This window comes from Spermophilus citellus (genome assembly GCF_964194105.1).
Source record: "Spermophilus citellus genome assembly, chromosome: 6".
Taxonomy (NCBI): Eukaryota; Metazoa; Chordata; class Mammalia; order Rodentia; family Sciuridae; genus Spermophilus; species Spermophilus citellus.
This window is the reverse complement of record NC_138187.1, coordinates 14,903,731-14,924,297: the sequence shown is the minus strand read 5'-3', so window position 1 is coordinate 14,924,297 and position 20,567 is coordinate 14,903,731. Positions and strand designations below refer to the sequence as shown.

The 20,567-nt window shown below is 35.2% G+C and overlaps 1 protein-coding gene across 1 annotated transcript in view; it reads right to left on the bottom strand.

The window, feature by feature from the left end:
• Positions 1–20,567, bottom strand: part of LOC308652312 (phospholipid-transporting ATPase ABCA3-like) — a gene marked incomplete at its 3' end in the record, with an annotated part of 144,605 nt that overhangs the window by 99,810 nt on the left and 24,228 nt on the right. The window contains exons 3-5 of the mRNA XM_081300059.1: positions 19,027–19,154; positions 12,034–12,190; positions 8,536–8,645 (exon numbers count right to left, since the gene is read on the bottom strand). Of these exons, the coding sequence (XP_081156185.1) occupies positions 8,536–8,645; positions 12,034–12,190; positions 19,027–19,154 (395 nt within the window). The remainder of the gene's footprint in view (positions 1–8,535; positions 8,646–12,033; positions 12,191–19,026; positions 19,155–20,567) is intronic.

The window sequence follows — 20,567 nt, the reverse complement described above, 5'->3', positions numbered from 1 at the left end:
AAGAGACCAGGATCAACTCAAAGAGACCGGGATTGGAGAGGCACCAGGCAGGGGAGGGAGAGCCAGCTCACAAGGATTGCTTCCTCCACCCTGAGGGCAGACTCAACCTGGAATGCACAACGCCACTTACTGGAAGAGAAAACAGAATTCTAAGAGTGCATTTTTTTCTTTTTCTTTTTCCTTCTTTATTTTTATCTTTTTCTTCTCTCTTTTCCTCTCTCTTTTGTCATTCCTTTTTCTCTATCTCTTCCCCCTTTTTTCTTCTTTTCTTTTTACTTTTCTTCCTCTTTCTCTTCCTCTCCCAACCTCCCGAGTGTTACTATTTCCACTACATGAAATTTACTAAATGCAAATAGGTTAATGTTTCTATGCTTCTTATTGTCCTCCCATGTACTTAGCTACCCCAAAATACCTGCTGTCTATTCTCCTGTTAATAACCCCCTTCATTAGATTTCTCCACCAAAGTAGATAAGACATATTAACCCCATACCCTCACATCTTTACCCCTAAACATAAAGTCCTATGCCTAACCATCAGTTCTCTATATGCCACCAGAATTGGTATGCCTTTTATGAACCTAATGAATTTGTTTTAAATTACAATTGAATCTAACATCTCTACACATTGTCTCCCATCACAAAGGAGAGATCTCGGAACTATACAAGAGCAATACAAATCTATAGGAGAAAAGAATAACACAACAGTCACACAGAGCTGCAAACAAATGTGAGCAACATGAAAAAAAAAACAAAGAAAAAAAGGACCACAAACAATGCAGGACAACTCAACAATAGAGGAGTAAATAGGTACAGCAGAAAGAATGTCAGATAAAGATTTCAACATATACATGCTTCAGATGACTTGGAGTCTCAAGGAAGACCTCTGACAGCAAATGCAGACAATGAAAGATCACTTTGACAATGAATTACATAAACAAATCCAAGAAGCAAAAGATCAACTCTACAGGGTGATAGAGGTTATACAAAAAAACAAACAGAAATCCTGGAAATGAAGGAAATTATAAACCAAATTAAAAACTCAAATGAAAGTATCACCTGCAGAGTAGAACACTTAGAAGTCAGAACATCAAACAATGAAGACAAAGTATATCATCTCAAAAAAAGTGTAGACAACTCAGAAAGGCTGATAAGAAACCATGAGCAGAACATCCAAGAAATTTGGGATAATACAAAGAGACCAAATTTAAGAGTTATTGGGATAGAGGAAGGTATAGAGGTCCAAACAAAAGGAATGAGCAATCTGTTCAATGAAATAATTTTAAAAAACTTTCCAGACAAGAAGAATGAAATGGAAATCCAAATCCTAGAAGCCTACAGGACACCAAATGTACTAAACCACAAGAGATCCACACCAAATCACATTATAATGAAAATGCCCAACATACAGAACAAGGAGACAATTTTAAAAGCCACAAGAGAAACGAAGCAGATTACATTTGGGGTTAAACCAATTAGGTTAACAGCTGATTTTTCAACACAGACCCTGAAAGCTAGAAGATCCTAGAACAATGTATTTCAAATGCTGAAAGATAATGGGTTCCAACCAAGAATCTTGTATACAGAAAAAATAAGCTTCAGGTTTGAAGATGAAATAAAAACCTTCCACAATAAACAAAAATTAAAAGAATGTGCAGCTAGAAAACGGGCACTTCAAGTCATCCTTGGCAAAATGTTACATGAAGAGGAAATGGAAAATAACAAGGAAAATCAACAGTGGGAGGTAGTACAGTAAAGGGAAAAAACTAATCAAAGAGGAAAAACAAATCAAGTTAAATAACAAAAAGAAACAAACATGGCTGGAAGTACAAATCATATCTCAATAGTTATCCTAAATGTTAATGGCTTAAAATAACCAATCAAAAGACATAGGCTAGTAGTCTGGATTAAAAAAAGATCCAACAATATGCTGCCTACAGGAGACTCATCTGATAGAAAAAGACATACACAGACTGAAGGTGAAAGGTTGGGAAAAATCATACCACTCACATGGACCTCAGAAGCAAGCAGGTGTATCCATACTCAAAGCAAATAAAATGGACTTCAAGCCAAAGTTAATCAAAAGGGTTAAAGAAGGACACTACATACTGCTAAAGGAACCATTCACCAACAAGACATAATAATCATTAATATATATGTCCCAAACAATGGTACAGCTATGTTCATCAAACAAACTTTTCTCAAGTTCAAGAGACAAATTGACCACAACACAATAATCATGGGTGATTTTAACACACCTCTCTCACCACTGAACAGATTTTCCAAACAAAAGTTGAATAAATAAATTATAGAACTCAATAACACAATAACTTAGACTTAATTGACATATATAGAATATATCCACCAACATCAATCGGATACACTTTTTTCTCAGCAACACATAGTTCCTTCTCAAAAATAGACCATATATTATGCCATAGGGCAACTCTTAGCAAATACAAAGGAGTTGAGATATTACCATGCATTTTATCTGATCATAATGGAATGAAATTGGAAATCAATGATAAAATAAGGAAGAAAAATTCCTACATCACATGGAGAATGAACAATATGCTACTGAATGAACAATGGGTTACAGTAGATATCAATGAGAAAATTAAAAAATTCTTAGAGATAAATGAAAACACAGACACAACATATCGAAATCTCTGGGACACTATGAAAGCAGTACTAAGAGGAAAATTCATTGCATGGAGTTCATTCCTTAAAAGAAGGAAAAGCCAACAAATAAATGATCTCATACTACATCTTAAAGCCCTAGAAAAAGAAGAACAAATCAGCAGCAAATGCAGTAGAAGACAAGAAATAATTAAAATAAGAGCTGAAATCAATGAAATTGAAATAAATGATTGAAAAATTGACAAAACTAAAAGTTGGTTCTTCAAAAAAATAAATAAGATTGACATACCCTTAGCCATGCTAATGAAAAGAAGAACAGAGAGAACCCAAATTACTAGCATATGAGATGAAAAAGGCAATATCACAACAGACACTATAGAAATACAGAAGATATTTTGAAATTATTTTGAAACCTTATACTCTAATAAAATAGAAGACAGTGAAGGCATCGATAAATTCCTTAAGTCATATGATCGTCCCAGATTGACTCACGAAGATATACACAACTTAAACAGACCAATACCAAGCGAGGGAATAGAAGAATCCATTAAAAGATTACCAACCAAGAAAAGCCCAGGACCGGTTGGATATACAGCAGAGTTTTACAAGACCTTTAAAAAAGAACTAATACCAACACTCTTCAATCTATTTCAGGAAATAGAAAAAGAGGGAGTACTTCCAAATTAATTCTATGAGGCCAATATCACCCTGATTTCAAAACTAGACAAAGACACTTCAAAGTAAGAAAACTTCAGATCAATATCTCTAATGAATATAGATACAAAAATCCTCAATAAAATTCTGGCAAATTGGATACAAAAACATATCAAAAAGATTGGGCACCACGATCAAGTGGGATTCACCCCCCTGGATGCAAGGCTGGTTCAACATACGGAAATCAAAAAATGTAATTCATCACATCAATAGACTTAAAGATAAGAACCACATGATCATCTCGATAGATGCAGAAAAAGCATTTGACAAAATACAGCAACCCTTTATGTTCAAAACACTAGAAAAACTAGGGATAACAGGAACTTACCTCAACATTGTAAAAGCTATCTATGCTAAGCCTCAGGCCAACATCATCCTAAATGGAGAAAAATTGAAGACATTCCCTCTAAAATCTGGAACAAGAAAGGGATGCCCTCTCTCACCATTTCTATTCAACGTAGTTTTGGAAGCACTGGCCAGAGTAATTAGACAGATGAAAGAAATTAAATGAATAACTATAGGAAAAGAAGAACTTAAACTAGCACTTTTTGCTGATGATATGATTCTATACCTAGAAGACCCAAAAGGCTCTACCAAGAAACTTCTAGGACTAGTAAATGAATTCAGCAAAGTGGCAGGATATAAAATCAATATCAGTGATAAATTCTCTGAAAGGGAAATGAGGAAAAACCACCCCATTCACAATATCCTCAAAAAAAAAAAAACCTTGGGAATCAACTTAACAAAAGAGGTGAAAGATCTATACAATGAAAACTATAGAGCCCTAAAGAGAGAAATAGAAGAAGACCTTATAAGATGGAAAGATCTACCTTGCTCATGGATAGGCAGAATTATATTATTTAAATGGCCATATTAACAAAAGCACTTTACAGATTCAATGTGATTCCAATCAAAATCCCAATGGCATTCCTCAAAGAAATAGAAAAAGCAATTATGAAATTCATCTGGAAAGATAAGAGGCCCAGAATAGCTAAAGCCATTCTAAGAAGGAAGAGTGAAACAGGTGGTATTGCTATACCAGATCTTAAACTATACTACAGAGCAATAGTAACAAAAACAGCATGGTACTAGCACCAAAACAGGCTGGTAGACCAATGGTACAGAATAGAGGACACAGAGACTAACCCACAAAATTATAACTACCTTATATTAGACAAAGGTGCTAAAAGCATACAATGGTGAAAGGATAGCATCTTCAACAAATGATGCTGGGAAAACTGGAAATCCATATGCAACAAAATGAAATTGAATCCCTATCTCTCACCATGCACAAAAGTTAACTCAAAATGAATCAAGGATCTAGGAATCAAACCAGAGACTCTGCGTCCAATAGAAGAAAAAGTAGGCCCTAATCTTCATCATGTGGGGTTAGGCCCCAATTTCCTTAATAAGACACCTATAGCAAAAGAATTAAAACCAAGTATCAACAAATGGGATAAATTCAAACTAAAAAGTTTTTCTCAGCAAGAGAAACTATATGTGAGATGAATAGGGAGCCTACATCCTGGGAACAAATTTTTACCCCTCACACATCAGATAGAGCTCTAATCTCTAGGGTATACAAAGAACTCAAAAAGCTAAACAACAAAAAAACAAATAACCCAATCAACGAATGGGCCAAGGACCTGAACAGACACTTCTCAGAAGATGATATACAATCAATCAACAAATACACGAAAAAATGCTTATCATCTCTAGCAATCAGAGAAATGCAAATTAAAACTACTCTAAGATACCATCTTACTCCAGTAAGAATGGCAGCCATTATGAAGTCAAACAACAACAAGTGCTGGTAAGGATGCAAGGAAAAAGGTACACTCATACATTGCTGGTGGGACTGCAAATTGGTACAGCCAATTTGGAAAACAGTATGGATATTCCTTGGAAAGCTTGGAATGGAACCACCACTTGACCAGCTATTCCTCTTCTCAGTCTATACACAAAGGACCTAAAAACAGCATACTACAGGGACACAGCCACAGCAATGTTTATAGCAGCACAATTCACAATAGCTAAACTGTGGAGCCAACCTATAGGCCCTTCAGTAGATGAATGGATAAAAAAATGTGGAACATATACACAATGGAATATTACTCAGCAGTAAAAAATAACAAGATCATGGCATTTGCAGGGAAATGGATGGCATTAGAGCAGATTATGCTAAGTGAAGTTAGCCAATCCCAGAAAAACAAATGCTGAATGTCTTCTCTGATAAAAGTGGGGTGACTCAAAATGGGGTAGGGAGGAAGAGCATGGGAAGAAGATTACCTCTAGATAGGGAAGAGAGGTGGGAAGGAAAGGGAGGAAAAAGGGGAATAGCATGGAAGGTGGAAGGAGACCCTCATCTTTATACAGAATACATGTATGAAGATGTAAGAAAAAAAAAGAATAGCATCACCTTAGATTGGGTAGAGAGAAGTGATGGGAGGGGAGGGAAGGGGATGGGGGGATAGGAAGGACAATAGAATGAAACAACATCATTATTACTGTGTGTATATATGTGACTGCATGACCAATGTGATTCTGCAACCTGTATACTCAGAAAAATGAGAAATTATATTCTATCTGATTCAAATCTATGATATGTCAAGGTCATTTTACTGTCATGTGTAACTAATTAAAACAAATAATTTTTTTAAATGAGAGTCTTCTAAAATAGATAGATGGTAAAAAAATAACAAGAGCTTGAACCAGAAGATGGCATTACCACAAGCAGAAGGAAAGAAGCAGATAAATCATGAGAGAGCAGAAAGAAGCAGAATTCATCACCTCACATATGCTGCACAGAAGGAACTCAGAAAATAGAGAAATAACTAACACTGGTGCTACAGCCAATATCCTGTGCTAACAAGTAGTATCTTATTAATCATCACAACTGGCCTTCATGCTAGGAATATCTTCATCTCCATTTTACAGATGAAGTACAGAGAACTTAATAAACCTACTCCAAAGTTATAAAGGTAGGAAATGGTTGGATTCTTAAATAAGATACTGCATAGATAAAACTGAGGTTTCAAGCCTGGAAGATTTGAGGATAATTTCATTTGTGTGACCAGGAAACAGGGGAAGAGGTTCAAACCACTGCCCAGAACAAGGGCTTTATCTCTATTGACATTTGTCTTATTGAACGTAAGCATCATTGTCTCCTCAGTAAACACAGTGCCATTTATTCAAATGAATATAATTTGACAAGTATTCCCCAAACCACCTTAGAAAAAAACTTTATATGTAGACAAGTCCTTGAAAGAAATATGTGCAAAATTCCCAAAGCTGGAAGTTAATGGTGTATACATTCACTTCCCCTGATTTCCTCCGCCTCAGCATTTCTTGAAACCTTCCCTCTCGGTTCCAATATTCTAAACCACCTTCAATCAAGCCCTCTCTGCTTTTCCTCTGATCACCTTGTAATTGGGTCCTCATCTTCAGGCTTCACAGCCTAACTTCATCATCAAACTATGGCCTACGCACCAAACTAGGCCACGGGCCATCTTTGTGTGTACTGAGAGTTAAAAATGTTTTTTTAACTGAAAAAAAACACAGAATAGATACATGTGGCCCACAAAACCTAAAATATTACCATCTTTGTTTTCCATAAAAGTCTGGTAGTCATAAAGGGCACGGTGACGCATGCCTAAATCCAAGCAGTTCAGGAGGCTGAGGCAGGAGGATCGTGAGTTCAAAGCCAGCCTCAGCAATGGCAAGACACTAGGGAATTCAGTGAGAACCTGTTTCTAAACAAAATACAAAATAGGGCTGGGGATGTGGCTCAGTGGTTGAGTGCCCCTGAGTTCAATCCCTAGTACCTCCACCCCAAGAAAAGAAAAGTATGCTTGTCCCAGCTCTAAGCCATCCTCCATACCCCTTTCTGGAGGCAACAATAATAGGAACACATTACCCTGTTTCAAAGACCATGCCCTAGTCCTATCTGCCTGGTGAATTCCCATTATCCTTCACTGTACAGAAAAAGCAACAATCCTTCTGCACTTCCAGAATGACTTTCATTGGCTGGGGGTGAAGCTCAGCAGTACAGCACTTGCCTGTCAAGCAGAAAGCCCTATATTCCATCCCCAGTATCACACACACAAAAAGAATAATGTTTTCCACCTGCATAGGTAATTATTATATCATAAAATCACTAAATAAAACATATCATTACTGATATATTAAGAAAGGTTTTCACAAGTAGGAATTCATACCTTTGTAGGTAGGAATTTTTTCTCTTTTTAAACTAGCATTTGTTGAATGCTTTCTATAGGTCTAGAAACGTAAAAATATCTCTCATTTAAATCTCCTAATAACCATAAAAATTAGTTACTACTATCCTCAATTTACATCTAAGGAAAGAGACTATGCTCACAAAGTTAACAACCGGTGAGAACAGGATTTAAACTTAAGATCTGTCAGATCTCCCGAAACAAAAGAGGTAATTAATAAATGCTGAATAAACTGATGAATAGATTGACAAATAAATGGCTTTCTCTCTGACTTCAGAACCACTATTCTTCACAATATGGCTTTGATTTGACTTAATATTGAATGTCATCTCAAAGGAGATTTGAAGGATAAAACCTGGTAAAAAAAAATTAATCTTTTAAAATCCTAAATGAGAAAACACAGATTGTTAAGGTTTAGATACTAAAGAATCACAGGATCATAGAATGTTGGAAGTGAAGTGTATCAATTTATCTAATTCTAAAACTCTAATGATTATTTCTTCATTGCTCATTTTATTTCAACGATGATTCAGAGCATTTAATATTTGACCTCTGTTCGTAGCATTCTTTTCAAATAGTCATACAGTCAATAAAACTACAAGTCAAATGGAGAATCGACATAAAAGCAAAACATCAAAAACTGATAAGTAGCATCACGCACACTCTGGCAAGTCCATATTTGCATATTGCTACTGCACCATATCCATTTACCATTGCCAAGTACACATCAATAATCCAACCCTCCCCTCCACACACATCTATAACAAAGGCCCAAAATTTTACAAAGAAAATGAAGTTACCTTTAATCTCTTTTCCTTTTCCATCATAATGGTCCCAACAACAGTAAGTATAATTTGAGAGAATGTAAATAAAGCTGTCCAAGGAAATATAATTATGAATTGCCACATAAACCCATCATGATAATATTCAGGGTATGGAAATCTCTTCACGTAAATTTCAGTATTATCAAATATCTGTTTTGCAGCTTCACCACCATGATATATCATGATGGCCTTATCTAAGGAATGTTGCACAGTAAGGAACCCTTCTCTGAAGTATCCTAAATGAGAAAACAAAGATTGTCAAGTTTGGATACTAAGAAAAAGCTGTATAAGCTAAGAAGACAAGTCGGGTAACTCAAAGCTTTTAACTCAGAAAACAAAACAATTTCATATACATATACTGTGATTTGGGATCCACATATAATAAACACCATGAAACTGTACTACTACCTTCCCCAAACTAAAATATTATGTAAAAATGGAACAGTTGTTTTATGTGATTTTATCAAACTAAATGAGAAGTACAGCAAATATTAGGCAGAACTCTTGCTATAGTTTTCAATGTATATGTCCCTCCAAAAAGTTGTATGTTTGAAATAATACTCAGTGAGATAGTTTTGAAAGGTGGGGCTTTATAGGAAATGATTAAGTTGTGAATATTCCACTCTCATTAAGAGAAGTAGTGCTCTTATAAAAGATTTTGAAGGGAATACCATAATCTTTTTGCCCTTTTCCCTTCACACCACATGGAGACACAGCTTTCATCTCCTCCAGAAGATGCAGTGAGTTGTCATTGAGGAAGCACAGAGAAAGCCCTTTCCTGAGGTCTAATCAGAGGGTACACCTTGGTCTTGGATTTCCTAACCACCAGACCTGTGAGAAATAAATTTTTATTATTTTGAGTTGTATAGTCTGTGGTATTGAGTTATAGCAGCTTGGAATTGACTAAGACACTTCTATACACTGAACATATGAAATAGAAAGGAAACTCAGAAAAAAAATGATACAATTCAATTTACAATAGCATCAAAAATAATAAAGTACTTAGGAATAAATTTAACCAAGATGATGGATAACTTGTACACTGGAAACTATAAAATGTTGCCAAAATAAAATTTAAAAGACACAAGTCATTTGAATTCCATATTCATGAAATTCTTAGTATTATTTAAGGGTCCATACTTACCCAAGGAAACCTATAGATTCAATGTAATCACTATCAAAATCACAGTTGTATATTTCCTAGAAATAGAAAATAACATTCTAAGCCTGGCTCAGTGGCACACACCTGTAATCCCAGCAGCTCAGGAGGCTGAGGCAGGAGGATTGCAAGTTCAAAGCCAGCCTCAGCAAAAATGAAGCACTAAGCAACTCAGTGAGACCCTGTCTCTAAATAAAATACAAAACTCAGTGATTTGAGTGCCCCTGAGTTCAATCCTCAGTATGCACCTCTCCAAGAGAAAATAACATCCTAAAATCTAAATGAAATCCCAAAGAATCCTGAATAACAAAAACAAACAAGAAGAAAGAACAAATCTAGAGTTCTCACATTTCTCCATTTCAAAACATATTACAAAGCTATAACCAAAAGAGTACGCCACTGGCATAAGGACAGATGAATGAACAGACTAGAGAAATAAACCATTTCATCCATGGTGAAGTGATGTTCATCAGGGTCTCCCAATCAAACAACAGGGAAAAGACAGTCTCTTATTAATAAGTGGTACTGAGAAAAACTAGATATCCAGAAAAATGTAACTGGCTTCCTACTTATGATATGCAAAAACCAGATGAAATGGAATGAAAAACCTAAATATAAGACCCAAAATGAAAAATCTCCTAGAAGAAAACATATGGGAAAAGCTTTATGATACAGGATTTGGTGATGATTTTATAACTGTAACAGCAAGAGAAACTAAAAACTTGACCAATAGGACTACATCAAACTCCAAACCTTCTGTGCAGCAAAGGAATAATTAAATTTAAGAGGGTAGACATCATTTTAAGTATTCTTATCAAACACATAAAATGTGTCCTCACCCTTAAAATTCACCAAAATAATCCGTTTTAATCTTCTCACCTACTACCTTTCTCAATTGATCTAACAGACAGCTATGGTTTGGATGTAGTTTGTCTCCCAAGATTTATGTCCTGGAAGCGTGGCCCCAGTGTGGTGACACAGAAGTGGTGCAAATATTCAGAGGTGGAGGCCTAGTGAGGTGATTGGGCCATAACTGCCATCAGAAGGGATTAATACTGGTCTCATGGAATGAGCACAAGTAGATTAGTTCCTGCAGAGTGAGCTGCTGCAGAGTATGCCTGGCACCTCCTTGCTCTGTTGCTTCTTTGATCATGTACATGCCCTGTCTGCATATGGCTGTTTCCTTTCCATTTCTCTGATGTTTCAATGCTTCAGATGTTGGTGCCATGATATTTAAACATTCCAACAACCAGAATACTGAGAAAATAAAACATAACCAAGCTCAGGTATTTTGTTAGAGCCATACAAAACAGATTAAGACACTGGTAAAAGTCCTAATAACTAGCATTATAGAATTTTGGTGCAGACAGACATAAGAGATCACCTTCCAGAACACTTTGGCTTATCTGAAGAAAATAAGATTAAGCTCTTAATGATCCCAAATAACAGAATTTAAGGGGGAACAGGTCAACTGACTCCTGATCACATTACAGTACTACTTACAAAAGAGTGTCTCATCACACCAAACTTAAATATTAATTTGATATACAAAGTCATTCAATATTTGTAATTTGTCTATCTTCTTTCTTATTTTGTAGACAACATTTTAAGTAAAATCTCTCTTCAAAAATAATGTTGCATATAACTATTTTTATAAGATCAACTCTCTCTCTCTCTCTTCTAAGACCATGACATTTCCTACCATTGTTCCCACAGAATATCTTTGGGATGCAGCATATTAATTATAAGATATTAGATTCCTTTTTAGACTCTTGATTAGAAAAATATTCTTAATGTTTTTGATAAAATGACAAATTACCACATAATCCCACCTTCCTGAGTTCACAACTACTCAAATCTTTATATATTTTCATATTTATTTTCCAAAGCCATAACTGTATTTATAGCTCTATATTAATCAGAGCTGGAAGTAATTCTTCTAATAACTACATCAAAGTCTGTCAAACTGTAACCATGTGCTTATCACAGATTATTTTCACTATTTTCAAATTTTAATGGTAATGGTAAATTGAACATAGTTCTTGTCTTCTGTTGAATAATTTCCTAAAGAAAATTAGGAGCATTAGTTCTTACTGGTGTTCTTTTTTTTTCTTCAAGGTAATTTAGAAAAATTAAAATTACCTTTGTGTGATTAATCAAAAAATTATCAACATAAGTATGCAGGACATGTTGGTATGTGAAAATATATCTATCAGATCAGCAGACCAGAAATTTACCAACTAAAACTATTTAAATGTACAGATATAAAAACTTCAGGAAACAATTTAAAGCAATATAGACATTTTTCATAAGTATAAGATTTCATATGTTTGTTTTACAATATAAATTAAAATGAAAAAATTACTGCCACAATGAAAAAACAACTTTTTCACATCTAAAATATGTGTAGTGCCTGCCTTCATGCAATAAAATAACAATATAAATATGCTTAAGGATCTGCTTACCAGGCTCTCCCCCATCATCTTCCATGGGGTTTCTATGAAATTCAGGAGGGGTACTTGGAAAGAGAAGAGCTGTGTCCCATTTCGTCCTTTTATCACTCTCAGGTATTGTATCTTCTGAAGTTGAATAGTACTTACTAAAACGCAGATGATATTTTACCTAAAGTGAACCATAAAAAAACAAACATTTTAAAACAATGAACATTGAAAAGTAAATTTATGAAGGAAAGTAAAACACAAATTTTTAAATTGTGTTTTGAGGACAGAATGAACAATTTAGGATTCTAAATGAAGAGAAACAACCCTATCACTGTGACATGGGACAAACAGTAAATCAAAAAAACAGGCAAAAATTGAAATTATCTAAACTTTTATCTGTCCTCTTTCACCTTCATGACATTGGCAACAGTGGGGCTTGGTCATCTTTGTGAATACTGTTCTAGACCCGCAATTGGTCTGCCTAGTGAATGAACATCAAAAAGTCTACTTAGGGTGATATCAGAAAGATGTTAGAGAGGATTGTCCCAGAGAGCCTTCACAGAAAACCCAGCCCAGCCCAGAGCAGGTTTCACACCTCCAGCATCCAGAACCATGAGGAAATTCATTTGTGTTGTTTTAGGCCATCCAGTTTGTAGTGCTTTGTCCCAGCAACCCAAGGAACCCAAGGCAGATGGCCCTGAGAATGAATAACCTTTGCAATAAATGGTGCTGGGATAAACTTGTATTGACACAGAAGCAACCAGAAACTTGATCTTCTTTCAAATTATACACACAAAAAAATTATGTATATTGTAGATCTAAATATGAAAAGCAAAATAATAAATCTTCTAGGAGGAAAAAAAAAAAGAAAGATGTTAGAAAGGGAAGTACCAGGCTTCACTATTCCATACAAACAGGAACACTTTGTTGAAAATCCCAAAACATGAGAATAATCTGGAATCATCGATGGTACACAGAACTGAGTAAAAAAAAAAATGCATTAAAGACAATGAATGACAAGAGCAAGACTTCTGAGTAGAAGTACTTCTGCTCACACAAAAAAAAATGACTAAAACATAGAATAAACAACTAGTATTCAACTGAGGGAGGGACAGAAGTGCAGAGGGGTCTGATGAAGACACTGTGGAGCACAAAGACCTACAGTTGCCTTGTGAAAAATGGAACAAAGGACCTTGAATCTTCCCTCTCACCTCCCCAGAGGGATCAACTCAGAACCAGGAGGTATTTCTCGTAACAGGGAAAAGGTAAGCTGAAAGCCCCTCTTGACACCACAGACACCTGAAGTTTGTGCCATGGGAGAATCCTAGAGCCAACCTAGGACCTGAGACCAGTTTCAGGAGCTTCTGGGGAAAATACTACGATAACCCACCCCTAGTGAGTCACAGCTAGTGATGTGACACCTCTGTAGCCTATGCAGTTGAGGCACTCACAAGCATTGCTAGCATCGATTAGCTGAAGAAACTGAATGGAAATGACACTACTGGGCCCACCTGAGAACATTTGCTCTATGAAACCAACATTCTACATTCTATTTCCAGGAGAAAGACTTCTACTATGAAAGTAAATCTTTAAAATTGGTATAAGCAACTATCCCACCACATGTGCAAATATCAATTTTGATACACAAAAAAACATGAAAAAAGGTAATATGACACCTCCAAAGGAACACAAAAATTATTCAAAAACAGACTGCAAAGAAAATAAAATATATGAAATGCCAAAAATATTCAAAATAATGATATCAAGAAACTAATACAAAAGAATAAGAACAGACAATTCAAAGAAATCAGGAAAATAACTCATTATTAGAATGTAAAATTTAACAGAGAGATATCAAAAACAGAATCAAACAAAAACCATGGACCTGAATAATCCTGGGAGTAAAAAGTTACCATTGAGAGTTTTAATAATAGACCAGACAGATCAGGCAGAAGAATTTTTGGACTGGAAGACAGGTCTTTTGAAATAACCCAATCAGATTTTAAAAAGAAAGGAAGAAAGAAAAAGCTTGTAATACTTTAGTATGTCATTGAGTGAAGAAATGTTTACATTTATTGAAGAAGGAGAGAAGACAGGAAAAGCCATAGGAAAACATACCTAACAAAGTAATTACTGAAAACATTCTCTATTGTTGGAGCAATACAGACACCCAAAGGAAATTCAAAAGATAATAAACTCAAACCAAGAAGGTGCTGTCTAAGATATCACAGGGCTAAACTGTTAGAAGTCAAAAACAAGGAATGATTAAGATCAGAACCAAAATTAATGAGATAACAAATTTAAAAGAAACAACAACAAAGAATCAGTGAGTTGGTTCTCTGAAAACATAAACAAGATAAATAAACCCTTCACCAACTAACCAAAAGGAAAAGAGAGAAGACCCAACTTAATAAAATAAGAGATGAAAAAGGAGAAATTACCATATACATCATAGAAATCCAGAGGATCATCAGGGACTATTTCAAAAACAAATACTCCAATAAATTAGAAAACCTAGAAAAAAGGAAACTTTTCTAGATATATATGACCTGCCAAAATGAATTGAGATACAGAGAAAATTTAAACACACCAATAACTAACAATGAGATAAAAACAGTTATAAAAAGTCTTCCAACACCATCACCACCACCAACAACAAAAGCCCAGCTTTATGGAGTTTCAGTTAAACAATGCAATGGTCCTCAAATTATTCCATGAAACTGAAAGGGGTGGAACACTTCTAAATTCATTCTATAAAACCAGTATCACACTAATACCAAAACCAGATACACAGGAAAGAAAACTAAAACCAATATATCTTATGAACAAAATTCCTTAATAAAATACCCAAAAAAACCATATACAAAAGCATAGTAAGAAGACTTTACATCATGACCAAGTTGGTTTAATTCCAGGATTGCAAGGATGGTTTAACATATGCAAACCAATAAATGTAATTGACCACACAAACAGAATTAAAGATCACATAGTCATCTCAAAAGATGCAGAGAAAACCTTGGACAAAATCTGGCACCCATTCATGAAGAAACTAGGGATAGAAAAAACTTACCTCAACATAATAAAGTCTATATACAACAATTCCAAAACCAACTTCATAGTGAAAGCATTTCCTTTAAAATCTAAAACAAGACAAGGAGGCCCACTCTCCTCACTCCTATTCATTATAGTACTAGAAATTCTATCCAGAACAATTAGTAAAAAGAAAGGAAGAAATGAAATTATTACTGTTTGGAGATCTTAGAAGACTGCTAGAGCTAATAAACAAATTCAGCAAAGTAACAGGTTATAAAATCAACATTAAAAATCAATAGCTTTCCTGAACATTAATAATGAATATTCTGAGAAAGAACTCAGGAAAACAATCCCACTCACAATAGTCTCAAAATATTAAAAGAAAGAAAGCCTGTGAATAAATTGAACCAAGGACGTGAAAGACCTTACAATAAAAACTAAAATGCTGAAACCAAAGATCTTAGACGATAAAAAGACCTCCCATGTTCATGAATAGACAGAATTTATATCACCAAAATGGTCATACTATCAGAAGCAATATACAGATTCAGTGCAATACCCATCAAAATACCAATGACATTTTTCACAGAACTAAGGAAAAAATCCCAGAATTCAGTTGGAATAAGACCCAAAGTGACCAAAGAATTCTAAGCCAAAAATAGCGAATGTAGGAGGCATCACACTACCTAACTTTGAATTATACTATGGAGCTACAGTAACAAAAACAGCATGGTATTGCCACAAAAACAGACACAAAGATCAATGGAACAGAAGATATAGAAACAGACTGTTTTAGCTTTCTTGCTATGACTGAAAGACCCGACCAGCACAATTGTAGAGGAGGAAGAGTTTATTTAGCGGTTCACAGTTTCAGAGGTCTCAATCCATAGACAGCAGGCTGCATTCCTCAGGCTTTAGGTGAGGCAGGATATCATGGCAGAGATTGAGGTGGAGGGAAGCAGCTCACATGATGATCAGAAATCAGAGAGAGAGAAGTCTCCACTTGCCAGATACAAATATGTACCTCGATGCCCCAATGCCCTACCTCCTCCAGCCACACCCCAGGCTTTAGTTACCACTCAGTTAATGCAAACAGGAGATTAATTCACTGGCTGGGTTAAGACTATCATAACCTAATCATTCTCCTCTGAACCTTCTTGCATTGTCTCACACATGAGCTTCTGGGAGATACCTGACACCCTAACCATAACACAGATCCACACAGATACAGTCATCTAATTCTTGGCAAAAGTGTCAAAAACATACACTGGAGCAAAAAACAGCATACTACAGAGATACAGCCACATCAATGTTTATAGCAGCACAATTCACAATAGCAAAACTGTGGAGCCAACCTAGATGCCCTTTATTAGAAGAATGGATAAAAAAAATGTGGCATATATACACAATTGAATTTTACTCATCAATAAAAGAAAATAAAATTATGGCATTTGCAGGTAAATGGATGGTGGTGGAGAAGATAATGCTAAGTGAAATTAGCCCATCCCCCCAAAAAAAACAAATGCCAAATATTTTCTTTTATATAAGGAGACTTATTCATAGTGGGGTAGGGAAGGGGAGCATGGGAGGAATAGATGAATTCTAGATAGGGCAAAGGGGTGGGAGGGAAAGGGAGGGGGCAGGGGGTTAGCAAGGATGGTGGAATGTGATGGACATCATTATCCAAAGTACATATACAAATTGGTGTCAACATACTTTCTATACAACCAGAGATGTGAAAATTGTGCTGTATATGTGTAATAAGAATTGTAATAAATTCCACTGTCATTTACTTTTTAAAAAATCAATTAAAAATAAGATTAAAGCAGGAAGTATCACAATATCAGACCTTAAACCATACTACAGAGCAATAGTAACAAAAATGGCATGGTATTGGCACCAAAATAGACTGGCAGACCAATGGTACAGAATGAAGGACACAGAGACTAACTCACATAAATACAGTTATCTCATAGACAAAAGTGCCAAAGACATACATTGGAGAAAAGATAATCCCTTCAACAAATGGTGCTGGGAAAAGTGGAAATTCATATGCAGCAAAATGTAATTAAACCCCTGTCTCTCACCCTGCACAAAACTCAACCCAAGGGGCTCGGGATGTGGCTCAAGCGGTAGCGCGCTTGCCTGGCATGCGTGCGGCCTGGGTTCGATCCTCAGCACCACATACAAACAGAGATGTTGTGTCCGCCAAAAGCTAAAAAATAAATATTAATATCTCTCTGTCTCTCTCTCTTAAAAAAAAACAAAAAAAACTCAACCCAAAGTGGATCAAGGACCAAGGAATTAGAGGAGGACTCTGTGCCTAACAGAAGAAAAAGCAGGCCTAAATCTTCATCATATCAGCTTAGTACCTGACTTCCTAACAAAACTCCTAAAGTACAAGAAATAAAATCAGGAATCAATAAATGGGATGTATTCAAAGCCAAAAGCTTCTTCTCAGCAAAGGAAACAATCAATAACGTGAAGAGAGAGCCTACAGAATGGGGAAAAATCTTTACCACATGCACATCAGATAGAGTACTAATCTCCAGGATATATAAAGAACTCAAAAAACTTAGCACACACACAAATATGAATAACCCTATCAATAAATGGGTTAATGAACTGAGCAAACACTTCCCAGAAGAAGATATAGAATTGATCAACAAATATATGAAAAAATGTGCAACATCTCTAGCAATTTGAGAAATGCATCTCACTTCAGTCATAATAGCAATTATCAAGAATACAAATAACAATAAGTTCTGGCAAGAATGTGGGTAAAAAGGTACATTCATACATTGCTGGTGGGATTGAAAAATGCTTCAACATCTTTGAGGAAAGCAGTATGGAGCTTCCTTAGAAAATTTGGAATGGAACCACGACTTGACCTAGCTAGCCCACTTCTCAGTTCATACCCAAAGGACTTAAAATCAGCATACTACAGTGATATAGCCACCTCAATGTTTATAGCAGCTCAATTCACAACAGCTGAAATGTGGGATCAACCTAGATGAATGGATAAAGAAACTGCAGTATATATACACAAGGGAATATTACTCAGCCTTAAAGAAGAATGAAATTATGGCATTGCAGGTAAATGGATAAAGTTAGAGAATATCATGCTAAGTGAAGTAATCCAATCCCAAAAACACAAAGGCTATATATGTTCTCTGATAAGTAGATGCTGATCCATAATGGGGGGAGGGGGCATGCACAAGGGAAGAATGGGGGAACTCTGGTTTGGACAGAGGGGAGAGAGGGAAGGGAAGGGAGTGTAGGGGTGAGGAAGATAGTGAAATGAGACAGATATTATTACCCTATGTATGGATATGATTGCATGAATGGTGTGACTCTATAGTCATTTATAACCAAAGAAATGGAAAGTTGTGCTCCATTTCTGTAGAAATTAATTAAATGATGAAATAAAAGATCTGGTAAACTACCAAGTTACCACTGTCCTTTTGTATCCTCTTTAAGGGAGATCATAACACTTAGCATCTATGTACGTACTAATTCCAATGCAACCTGACAGAGCCTAACAGCTATTATTAAAGATTTAGATGTAATTCTAATTAATGAAAAAGAAGCAAGTTTATCAGGTTGGAATCTCTGCTAGTACTTATATGTCTGCTTTTGCTTTGAATATGTTTGACCTGGGCATATTCTTTTTTTCTTGCCCACCATTTGAAAAAGAACTAGAAGCATCTGCCAGGCCAACTAGGTTTTCAAAGTTAATATCCTGACTAGTTAATGTTCCTATCATTCCATATTCCATTGATATAAGACCACAGGGTGGCAGATATAGACCCTCAACAGAATAATGCAATGCTTAAAATCTTGTATTTTTAAAGTTAGAACTAGATTCAAATGCATGGTCTGTTATAAATTAGCAATTAAGATCCTAATCAAGTTATAGTTTTTCCCACTAATTCTCTAAAATCTAAAAGTATAATTATCAGATTTTTAGATAAACTTTCTCACCTTAAGTGGCAAGTTCTCATCACTACTTTTGAAGTCATGATCAAATATGATGGCAGCCATCACAGGATTAGAATTATTTTCAGTCCTAATGTAATTTTCAAAAGATGTTTCTGAAGAAAAGCCACGAACTGTAGAAAAAAATCTAAATTATTCACATAAATGTAAAATGTCTATTAATACTAAAATCCTAATGGTACCATAAATTTCAAAACATGGTTACTAAACATTGACATATGAGGCCACTTAATGGATGTGATACAAAACCAAAATAAAAATAAATACATAAAATACAAATAAGGTTGTAATAGACCATAGATATGCACATAAAGCCCAGAACACACAGGATAACGGAGACTATATTTTCATGACTGTGGAATAGGGAAAATTTTTTAAACAGCAAACAAAGAGCAATAAATATAAAGAAAAAGATTGAGGTATATTAGATTTTATTAAATTTAAGAACCATTACTCTTCAAAACCTACCACTAAGTAAAAAGTAAGACAGAGCTCATATGCAATACCTATAATCAACAAATAAACATGTAAATAACTCCTAAAGTCAGTAAGAAAAAATAGTCAAGCCAATAGTAAAATGAACAATATTTGCATAAGCTCCTCACAGTAAAACAATAGACTGAGTTGACCAAGGAGGATATGAAGATGTGTTCAATCAGATTTTAATCAGAGTAAAGCAAATTAGAAACAAAATGATTCCATAACATATGCATCAAATGGCTATAATTAGGTAAAGTTGTATCAATATTTGTATTCATTAAATAAAAATTATTCATTATTTTTTTCCTTTTCCATATAAATAAAAACATGACATTTACCTTAAAGGTAAGTGATGGATGCTGTCATCTCTGTCTATTACTAGAATCCAGTGAATTGGTTGCTCCATATTCATAACCTGATGCAAAGGCAAGCATCTTCTGGTTTCAAGCACATGGGTTATCTAAACTAAAAACTCTCTTTGCTTCCCCAAAATAGAAATACTAGATAAAATTTATGTAATGCATGGTTAATAATAGAAACAAAAAGGGGAAAGGAAAGTAGTTAGGGAGGGAGGGTAGGAGGGTGTGAAGGAAAGAAAAAGGAAGAACGATATAGGAAGAAGGGACAGACACAAGATATCCAAATTCCATAAATGAAGAGGCAGTTTCTGCTGTCTTCTCAACTCTCACAAGTATAATTTTCAACAGGGTAAAATTTGTTTTGTAAACAGCTTTTAAACTTTTTGAGGATATAGCTCATTTTTTTCATTCTTTTAAATTGGTGTGTTGTAGTTGTGCATACTGGTGGGATACGTTGTTATACATGATTTTATATATGAGATTATGTACATATATATAATTTGGCCAATATCACTCACCAGCACTTCCCCTTTCTCTCTCCTCCTCCCACCCCCAGTCCCTTTTCTCTACTCTATTGATCTCCCATTGATTTTCATGAGATTCCCCACCCATCCACACACCTCTTTTCTTTTTTCCTCTCTAGCTTCCACATATGAAAGAAAACATGTAACTCTTGACCTTCTGAGT